General features: G+C 28.2%; 1 protein-coding gene and 2 pseudogenes across 1 annotated transcript; 2 read left to right on the top strand and 1 right to left on the bottom strand.

The window, feature by feature from the left end:
* The first annotated feature begins 805 nt into the window (after nucleotides 1-805).
* On the top strand, nucleotides 806-2,711 carry LOC124931163 (annotated as a pseudogene).
* Nucleotides 2,712-7,999: 5,288 nt separating this feature from the next.
* LOC124930299 (zinc finger CCCH domain-containing protein 15 homolog) lies at nucleotides 8,000-8,797 on the top strand (the record flags this gene model as incomplete). The annotated part of the gene is given in 3 exon segments (XM_047470656.1): nucleotides 8,000-8,092; nucleotides 8,532-8,624; nucleotides 8,626-8,797. Coding segments are annotated over 3 exon segments (228 nt in total), but the record flags the coding sequence as incomplete, so codon positions are not given.
* Nucleotides 8,747-9,430, bottom strand: LOC124931361 (annotated as a pseudogene).
* Nucleotides 9,431-11,439: the final 2,009 nt, after the last annotated feature.

Below are 11,439 nucleotides of genomic sequence, written 5' to 3'. Positions count from 1 at the left end.
AGCCAGAGTGCAGCAGCTGTTTTTTCCTTCAAACAGTCTTGAAGAATCTGATTCGACAGATGCAGATAAATCTGCGATAGAGCCTTACGATCTGCTCGTTGCTTTCTCTCATCAGTCCACGAAGACATGCATCTTGTCAGCCGCCATATAGCGCATCTTCCAGATTCCATCTGTGCCAAAATAGCTCGCATCTTCACTTGCCATAACGCAAATCTGGTGTTACGATCCAGCAAGCGGAATATCGTATTTCATCGTGGTCATGACCAAAAAATAAAACAAACAAATTTGGCTTTGATACCAATTTGTTAGAATCAAACCACATAAAAAAGAATAAAAGCGATAAAGAAGAACGAACACCAGATTACGGTGGAAAACACTTTACGGGTGAAAACCACGGGCAGAAGAGAAGTTCACTATATCGAAGATTGTACAGATTTTGGTGAAACAGCGTAATAAACTGAATGAGAGAAAAGACGGCAGCATTCTCTATATATTGTCTAACCCTAGAATATGATGTGAATTAAAAGGGGTTAGACCATTAAGACTATAAGTCCATACAGTGCGGGCAAAGCCCGCTGACCCAAGAAGAATTCGGGCCACAAATTCTAACGATACAGTTTTAGCAATAATGAAAGATCATGTTATACATATAATTCTGGAAAGATCGCAACAAATAAATTGACTTGAAAACTATGCGACATTCAACCCGGCCAAAGCCTTTTTACTCAAATCACACAAATGAGCTTTATTTATTAATAACATTTTACTTCAAGTATTCATTTGTAAATTTAAGGATCATGTTGTTATGGGATTCTTAATTTATTTATTTACTGAAACAACAGAGTTCTTCAGGATTTATATCATTGAGGCCTGGATTTTTTTCATTGAGAGTGTGGTTCTATGTTTTACCGCAGGCAGGCAAGGTTGGAATGGTAAGTGTAATTTTTTTAAATAAAATAATTAAACATCATCTCATCTATTTTATCAATTATATTACATTTAATATTAAAATACTAAATTATCATATATTTTAAAAATATAGATTTTATCATTATATATTAATATTTTTCAAATCTTTTTCATAAAATAATTCAGAGTAACTCAAAATTTTTAATTAAATCAAGGTTTATTTAATTTACTTCAACCCAAACAGAGTTTTATATGAAAAATTAAGTTTGTTAGTGTAATGACATGCTAATTTATAACTTACTCAAATTTTGCAGAATTTCGAAGTAAATGGCAGCAACCTATCAAATATATCATGTGTAAGTCTATTATATATATTTTATCTTAGACTTTAGAGTTTTATGTTTGAGAGAAAGACGACCTGAATTTTTTTAGTCTAATTATATGTTATTCTTCTTCAGATGACTTGTTTATTCTTCTCACAGTTATAATCATGGGTAAGACTTCATTTCCTTTCAAAATTGTTACATGTGAACAATATCATAAAACATGCATAATATATTTTCTCTAACAGGTTTAATCTTACTCAAACTTTTATTACACAGCTCAATTCCTTTTAATGAAATTATGTTGCATGCCCTTTGTCTTCGGTTTTCTAATCTACAAATTCAAGAGAAGACATTTCTCAACATTCGACTGCATCGAAGACTTCTTGAGGGGTCAGAACAATTTGGTGCCTATAAGATACTCTTCTTGGGAGATTAAGAGGATGACTAATGGATATCGCCATAAATTGGGAGAAGGAGGATACGGTTCTGTCTACAAAGGAACTCTTCGTAGTGGAACCCTTGTGGCTGTAAAGATGTTGAGCAAAGCTAAAGCAGATGGACAAGATTTCATTAACGAAGTCTCTACCTTAGGAAGAATTTACCATGTCAACGTGGTTCAACTTATTGGATTTTGTGCGGAGAGGTCTAAACGCGCTCTAGTTTATGACTTCATGCCCAATGGATCTCTCGAGAAGCATATATTTTCAAAAGAAGTGAATGTATCCTTGACAACCGAACAAATTTTCAAGATCGCCGTAGGAGTCGCACGTGGGATCGAGTATCTCCACCGAGGCTGTGATGTGAGAATCTTGCATTTTGACATCAAACCACACAATATCCTTCTCGATAAGGATTTCATCCCAAAGTGTCTGACTTTGGTCTTGCAAAACATTATCCCACACAAGACAGTATCATACCCTTAACTGCAATTAGAGGAACCATGGGTCTACATTGCCCTGAATTATTTTTATAGAAATATTGGAGGGATATCATATAAAGCAGATGTCTATAGTTTCGGAGATGTTGTTAATGTGAAATGGGCTAGTAAAAGAAAGAATATGGAGTCATCAGCCGATTGCTCAAGTCAAATTTACTTCCCCGCTTGGATTACAAGCAATTCAATGATGGAATATTTATAGAAATGAGAGAAGTGAATGAAGAGGGAGGCAGTGATTGTGCGTAAAAATGATGTTGGTGGCCTTATGGTGCATTCAAATGAAGCCAAATGATCGACCATACGATTCAAAAAGTTGTCGGAGATGCTTGAAACTGATATAGAGTTTTATCGTTGTTCCCCCCAAAACCTTTCTTAGTTCGGTGGAAAGATATGTCAACTCAGAATAATATAAATCTATCCGGTGCTGGATGGATGCCATACTATGGATATAGTGCACCGGTTAAATACTTCTTGTCTCAAAATAATTGTAATTTGTGTACTTTGTTGTCATTAATATATCTACTATTATTTTTATTTTTGGATGATCAATTTTATAACTTGATATTTCAAAAACATCTTTGCACTTGTACTGTTATTAATGTCAACATTTCTAATACTCTTTATTACAGAATTGAAATGGGTCTATTTTTCCATAAGAATGACTTATTGTGGCAGATTGGTTTATAATATGTACTAATATAAACTTGCAAAAATTAAATATGGGTCTTCCATGAATTTCAATTTTAGGTGTATATTTAAATGAAATTTCAGCTGACATTTCAGTTTTAAGCATGAAATTTGGATGTAAATTGACTGCCCCATCTGATAAGGTAACATTTTATTTGTAGCATTATAAGCAGTTTCTTCTCTCTCAATCCATATGTCTGTACGTGTAGAAAGAAAACCATTTATTTTTATTTGGTTCTTACTTTAAATAACTGATTTGTACATGTGATAGTTTGTTAGCAACAAAATCAAGATGAGAGAGGAGGAAAAGAGCAAAATTGACATTTGTCTCAATTTTTTAATTGAAATTTTTGTGACATACATCTCTTTCCATAGAATATGATATAGGGGAAAATAGTAAGGTCCTTTCATATTGGGTTATGCTCACCATTCAATCATACATCTCCTTATAACATATAGTTATTTGGATATAAACTAAGGCATGTTCTTTTCATTTTTTAAAAAATTCATCCAAAATCAATTTTCTAATCACTTGTCAACAATCACATCACTCATTTCATTAACCAAAATACTAAAATACCTTCAATTTTAAATTTTTTTTATTTATTCATATATATCAATGCCCTTTAATTCTTTTTACCAAAAATAATCATCACCTTCTCAAAATTATCACCAATCATTACTTTTTTCACTCTCTAGGTTTTTTCAAAAACCCAATCCGAACAAGGCCTAAGTTTGTCCAAATAACCTTAAGACCAAACAAGTCCTAAGTGTATACTTGAATTTTTTAGTTCATATTTTTATGGCCCAAGTTTTGGGTTGCCCTAATCCTAGTAGAACAAAAAGTGATTTTTTTTTCTAGATTTAGTTTAAATTTTAAAATAAAATTGTTTTTTATGAGATTTTATTTAACCTATGACTAAACAAAAATATCTTGAACTATTAAGTTACAACCTTCATATTATGTGCTAATGAAAATATTTTACTTAAATTTTAAAAAAAAACTTTAAATTCTTTTAATAAATTTGCTGCCATGTAGAGTGGGCTGCACTGTGCTTACCTGCATATTATGTGCTAATGGAAATATTTTACTTAATATTCCACTAAAGAATAAATTAGTCCCTCTAAAATGCTTGTCAATTTTCATGGAATCTTTGCATAAAAGATATACAGTTGACTTCAAAGATGTTGAATTTTATGTTTATTATCTTTTACATTGTTTTATGTTTACATATTTCAGCAAAAAATTTAGTAAAATAGATTTGTAACCTTTTAAGACTCACTCTGGTGAGTTTTCTATTTGTTTCATTAAAACATCGTGTTTTGTATTAAATAATTAAGTTTATTGCACTTTATTTAGATTGACATTACAAAAATTATATACAGGCAATAATATTGAAGGTATTTATTTGGGGTGAATATCCCATTTATTGTTTGTTATATGAACAACTGTGATTTTGCCTATTTAGTGTTGAACATAGATATACTAGATGTAATTACCAAGTAAAATTTACAATTAGAAGCTCAAAATATTTTCAAGCTCAATTATTTTTTTTAATACTTTATACCTGTATCTCTTAATCATATACATAGGACAGGGCATGCAACCAAATAACTAATCATTAAGTTAAATTATTTATAGTGAGTTTAAACATTAAACTATTATACATTTTTAAAAAGTGATAAAAATAATATATAATAACATAGGGCACATTGATATCAAACCTTTAAGGTCGGACCTAACCATACACAAGATATATTTTTAATTTAAATTAACTTGCAAATTAATAATTTTACTAGTTATTACGTATTTAAGAGTTGGTGCGTTTCATTCTAGAGGTGCTTTCTCACCCCCTCCCATATTCTCATCCCGCCTCTCACTCCTTAGTTACTCCAAAATTACTTTATTTATCTCTATTATTTTTCTATATTTATTTTTTATTTTTTTTATTTTACTTATTTTATTTTATTTAATTATTAGTTTTTTATTAAATATAATTAATTAATTAATTTTTAATATGTTTTTTTAACTTTTATTATTTAATTAAAAATAGTAAAATATTATTTGTTTTTATATTATAATTATTTAAAATATATAAATATTGAAATGTGTACTAATTTAATAAATAATATTATATATTAAAATTATTAGTTAAAAATATTATGTTTGTCTAGATTATAATATATAATATTATTAAGTTTTTACTAATTATTAATATATAATATTATTAATTAAATATTATGATTAAACTTAATTATTAATTATTATTTAATAGATAATTTTTATTTATAAAAAATTGAATCATTCAAATTTTTATAAGTATTTTAAATATATTAGTATATATATATATATAATTAATATAATAAAATATTAAATATTTATATTTTATTAAATCAAGACACACTTTAATATTTTCTATATTTTAAACAATTATAATATAAAAATAATAATATTTTATATTTTTAATTAAATAAATAAAATAGAAAAAATATTAAAAATAATTATATTTAATGATAAAAAATTTAATAATTAAATAAAATAAAATAAGTAAATTAAGATAAGATAAGAAAGATAAATATATAAAAATGATAGGGATAAATAAGTAATTTTAAAAATTAATTAAAGAGTGGGGCGAGGTAAAAATATGAAAGAGGGTGGGAAAAGCAATTTCCTTATCTATAGTCAAGTTGGCATTATAAATTTCAAACATCTTTATTCAAAGATATTTTTTCTACAACTTGTATTTAACTTCTACAATCAAAGCACAAAGAATTGGAATATTCTTTTATTGCTTAAGCAAATTTTAATAATCACATAAATTCTAAATAAATTGCATATTCTTGTTAATAATTAGCAATGTTAATTTAGTATAAGTAATTTAAAAGAATGAATTAATATTATAATCCTGACCAAAGATCAGATGAGAAAATGCATTCTCTCCTCTCTTTTCAAGATTCTAAACTAATAATACACACGGATAAAAATATAAAAGAAATAAATAAAAAATTAATAATAATATATATTTAATGTTTAAATTTATTAATAAATCATTAATAATATATTAAAACAAAAAATTGAACAATTTCGTTCCATATTTATTCACTTCAATAAAACAAATTATCTTCACACATATTTCATCACATATTTTTTCCGAATAATCTCTCATCGCGTAATATTACACTTTCACTTTGATCAATTAAATATTTGATTCATATTTTTTAACATTTAGCATCGTAAAATCACACTTTGGTCAATCAATTAATTGATTAATATTTTTTAACATTTAGCATCGTAAAATCACACTTTGGTCCAATCGCTTAGTGTGATTAATATTTATTAACCATTTTCAATTGATACAGACATTATTATCCCTCGGCAAACCATATCACAATCACACTTGGTTAAAGGGTTATACTTGTTTTGTTAGGTTGTAAGTTCGAAACATACCTATAACATTTTTTTATTTTAAATTATTTTTAAGTTTCATGAGCGGGTCAACCCACAATCCGACGAAAGGTATTCATTTACTCTTCAATAGATATCTAACTTAACCACAACTCTCGACTCGACACATCCAAAGACCTTGTGAAATTAAGCATCAATATATATAATATATTATATTTTTGAAAGATCAATAACTTAAAAAAAAATTATTCTTTTAATGATTGAGTGTGAAAACTCAAACTAATATATTTATGACATGAGCTAGTGTGCTTCACCACTAAACTATGAGTCTTCACTAGTAACTGCAACTTAGTAGTGTAACCCTAGTGAATTTTGCAAAAAAAGTTGAGGGAAAGAGGTTATTCTGATTATGGTTCTTCTTACAAAAAAAAAACCTATTTAGTGTAACCCTCATGGTTGTAAAGATGTTTAACGAAGCCAAAGTGGACGAACAAGAATTCATTAACGAAGTTTTAACTTATAAATGTTGTGGAGATGCTTGAAACTGATATTGAGTTTATCGAGATTCGTGTATTTTTTGTTTGGTAAAGATATCTCAATTTTAAAATAATATTAATTTATAAATATGATTTATTATCTTTAAAGTTTCTTAAAATTATTTTTTATATTAAGGAATTGCACTGTTGAGAGTTTGAATAGGATTGACAGAAACTTAGCCGATCTGAGAACCGATTGAGGAGAATTTTTTCGCTTTGACTAAGAGTCATAACGAATAGAGGAAAATCCAAAAGACGTGGATTGAGGATCGGGGCTGAAATGGTAATTATTACCCTGTTTCGATCTCATCCCGAAACCGTCGTGAATACATTATATAAATAAATATATTGTTTTATAATTTTCAAAAAAATAAACAAAATTGAAAATATGCATCACAAACTAAATAAATCAATTTACCTATCTTATTTATTTATAAAAAATATAGTATGATTTTTTTATGTCCCTCTTTTCCATAGTCTTTTTTTTAAGTTCAAACATTAAAAATCAAGTAAATATTTGTTGGTTATTCAAAAAAATATTAAAACATATAAATTTATATAATTAAAAAAAATTAATATTTAGTACAACACGAGATACCACGTCCTTGAATCTTGAATGATATATAATAAAAATCTTCGTGGAATCAAGTGTCTAGAGAGAGATTGGGAGCGAGATGGAATATCACTTATAAAAAATTTAAAAGAATTTTTAAGGTTTAAGCGTCATATTGGAGACAATATTAATATGTTAAACACTAAGATTTGATTCACGATCAAATCGAGATATAAGCAATGACTAGAGATATGTGCTTGATCGAATTTTACTTTCTCACTTTTCTAATAAATATTCATCAAATTTTTCAAAAATCATTAATTCATTTTAATTTAATGATTTTAATCTCGCATATGTCGTTATGTACTTATGAAAATATTATGTTTTATGTTAATATTATTACTTTATATATTGATGGTTCATGAATAAGTATCATCAATTTATTGCACTCATATATTTTGTGTAAAATTTTGGGCAAAAATATAACTAAAATAAACTATAAAATCACATCTCTTTATCTATTGTGTAAATTGCATTAATAATGAGGGACTGTAATAGTATTTTGACCATAAACAAAATCTTCCCGGACATTTGGTCAAGGGTAAACCAGGGTCGCGCCAAAGAGAGAGAACAATGGGTTGCTGAAGAAGAATCCTTCATGGAACGAATCAGCGATTGGAGACTAACAACAAAAGCCCCTTGAGTAGAGATCAATTCCTCTCATGGAAACGTCAGAAGGTCCTCCTTTTTATTCATCTAGGGCTTCTTCATTTGTATTTAAACATTCGCTTTGTTTTCATGATCAAGTTGCGATTAACATCCACGTAATCATTTTCTCGATTAAGTAATTGATGGTGGTTATTCTTGTGGTTGCTTTAAGGTGTAATTTGAATTAAATCTGCTACCAAGACAGACATATCTGGATTGACAAGCATCACTAGGGTTTAATTGAGGATTTTCTTTTGTGTAAATTCATGAGAATGTAATTGTAAGTCATATCAATGAAAGAATGTTTTCTATGGGATATATTCTTGTCAATGTTCCTTATGGTGGTAGTAAGCTAATTTGACATGTTTGCATATGTAATTTTGTATAAGCTCGAACCTGTAACTTACTAACTAATTGTATTGAGTTAAACTGTAACAAATAATGGATTCTATTTATCTTCTTACCATAGGATGCTGATGCCTCTTCCAGACAAGCAGAGGCTGCAAGGAAGCGAACAGAGGATATAGCTGCAGGGGTAGTGCAGATGAATGGTCGAGAGCTTTTTCTTGCATGAGCCTTGGGTGTTCGACAATTCCCAGTATTGAGGTTCTTTTATATGTATTTCCATTGATTTAATTTGCATTTGAATGTTTAATGATGTTTCTGATATTGTGTAATTAGTTGTCAAACAAATCAGAACTCCTTATTTATTATGTTTTTCAGTACTTTTCACTACATGATAGAACAAGCGTATGGATTATCATCGCTGAACATTGTAGAAAGTTTCTCCTCCCGAGGGCTTAGGGTGGCAACAGACTCATCCTCAGTTTGCCCTCACAAATCCGGGAGGTGCTTCTTGTCGTAGACTTGAGGCACATACGGATGAGCTATGAGGTTGTGAGGTACATAAGGCCATGGTTCGGCCTTCTTCCCCGTTCCTTGAACTGCCTTCATTGCCTTCTTAGCATCTATAAAACCCGTCACTGTCACCTTTTGTTCCCTCATGTTCACGTCCACTGATTTCACTCCTGTATATATGTAAATCGGTTAGGATTGCAGAGGATAAATGGATTATACCTTTGAGTTTAGCCCCACAATGTGAGGTTTCAAGTTTCTTGTGCTAGCCTCCTACAGGGAATACTTTTGGTCTTAGAAAGAAATTTACCTTTAAGTTTGGAAAGAGCTTTGCGGACTTTGCGTTCACAGCCCTCACAATCCATCCTCACTTTGAGGAATACATTCTGCAATGGCTTCTTTTTCTTTGGCTTCTTCACGCTTAGTTTCTCTGTTAAATAATACTCCAGTGTGTCTCCAATTCCCATGATCTCTTCTTGATGTGAGATAGAAGGTTATTTTAGTTTCTTATTCGGTAACCTGAAGACTGTTGACAAGAACAAAAGTGGTCTAATATAGGAGAAGAATATAATTATTCTAAATGTACTTGTATTACTACTGTGGGTTTCTTAGGTGGAAACTGCAAGAAGCTTCTCCAATCTCCCATTAATGGAACCCACAAAATAGAGAAAAGAGAGAGGTGTGTGGCTAATTCTTTCTTGAGTTTAGAAGATAAGCTAGACAATATATCATTTGTTCTATATGTACAACTGCAAGATCTTCTTCCTCTTTATGATTAGGTATATATCATTTTCTTCTCTTTTATACTCTCTTAAAGTATAAAATGACTAATTTATCCTTGTTCAATCAGATTATACGAGGATGAAATTTAAATAACTGAGGGCACTTGGTATTCCATTATGAATTTATTTGTGAAGGAATGTTATACTAGAATTTTAAAGAAACTAGACTTGGATGTTTTTCTAAAATAAATAGGTTTAATAACACATTATAATCATATAGACTGAAGTGAAAACACTTTAAAAATAATGAACTCAAATATAATTATATGAGTAATATATAAATGTTATAATAGTTTTAAATTATTTTTTCAGATATTAGTTTTAATATTATTAAATTAACTAAAATATTGAATACTTAAATTTTAAATGTTTCAGTTTGTTAATTTAATTTTTTATCATTTTTAAATCATTAAATACTTAAAATTCAATATTCAGATCTTAATTTTAAATTTTATCAAACACAGGTCAATCAATTTTTTCTTATTTTCATATAAAATCTAAAAATTCATTTTAAGTCTAAATCGGAACAACATAAAATCATTCCAAAAGCAAGTCCAATGATCAACTCTTTCTTCGTTCTTCTCGTTTGGGATTTTTCTTACTTTGTATTCCCTCCTCATTATTTTTATTTTCCTGATTTTTTAAATAGTGAATTTCATCCTACTCTTTTCTTCTTTCCCTTTATTCTCTCTTTTTCAAAAAAATGAATAAAAATAACAAAAATTGCAAAGTCCCCAAAAATATTATAATAATGTTTAGTTTGATTAATGGTATTTTTTGAATAAAAAATAATGTGCTACAAAGAAAAAATTTATTTAGACATATGTACAGTAGAATTAGTTCACTCAACCTATGAATTAATAAAAGATATTTAAATATGTACTTTTAAAAATAAGTTCATTTAACTTAGGTTAATAAATAGCCTACCAATCTAGTTAATAAGGACCCCCGGAGACTGTCTGTAACTCACTAGAGGCCCGGGAAACAAAGAGAACTCCTTTGAGTGAGATTTTGAGAAGAGTGCCCGTTGCAAATCTAAGCAACTCTTCTACATTGAAGGGGAGTTAATTTTTATTTTTTTTCATTATATATTTGTTGATTAAATATTAATATATTTTTATTTCTCTTTCTTTTTTTGATGATTAGGTGAGGGAATTTGGTGAGGGAATGACGTGGCATAATCTTTATTCGCTGAAGAAATCAAATAATTCTCTCTTTTCTTTCTTTCTCTTGACTTTTACATTTTACAACCAATGAAGGTGATGACACGTCATTCCCTCACCAAATTCCCTCACTAAATTCCCTCACTCTATCACTCTTCTTCTTTTTTATTAATTAAACCATCTATTTTTATGTCATTCTAATTTTTTTTATTAGTTTTATATTAGTTTATTTTTTTTTCTTTTATTTTAAATTTTTTATCCATTTTTATTTATCTTAATTTTCAAATTCTCATTTTTAAAGAGATTTTAACAACTTATTTTTGAATTTATTTTTACTGTGATATTTTTTTTATTTAATTTAGTATAAACAAAAATAAAATTAAAAGTTTTTATTTAATTTTTATTTCACGAATGAGTTGCTATTATTATTTAATTCTTGATTATTTAATTTTTTATTCATGAACAAAGATTATAAAAATATTATTTTGTCTAATATTTGATTATTATTTATTTTATTTTTTGATGAATGAGATTTTATTATTATCTAATTCTTGATTATTAATTTTTTTGGTTTAAA

This window comes from Impatiens glandulifera, chromosome 3 (genome assembly GCF_907164915.1).
Source record: "Impatiens glandulifera chromosome 3, dImpGla2.1, whole genome shotgun sequence".
In the NCBI taxonomy this organism is placed as follows: Eukaryota; Viridiplantae; Streptophyta; class Magnoliopsida; order Ericales; family Balsaminaceae; genus Impatiens; species Impatiens glandulifera.
Note: the sequence above shows the minus strand (reverse complement) of the source record. Positions and strands in the feature narration are given on the sequence as shown.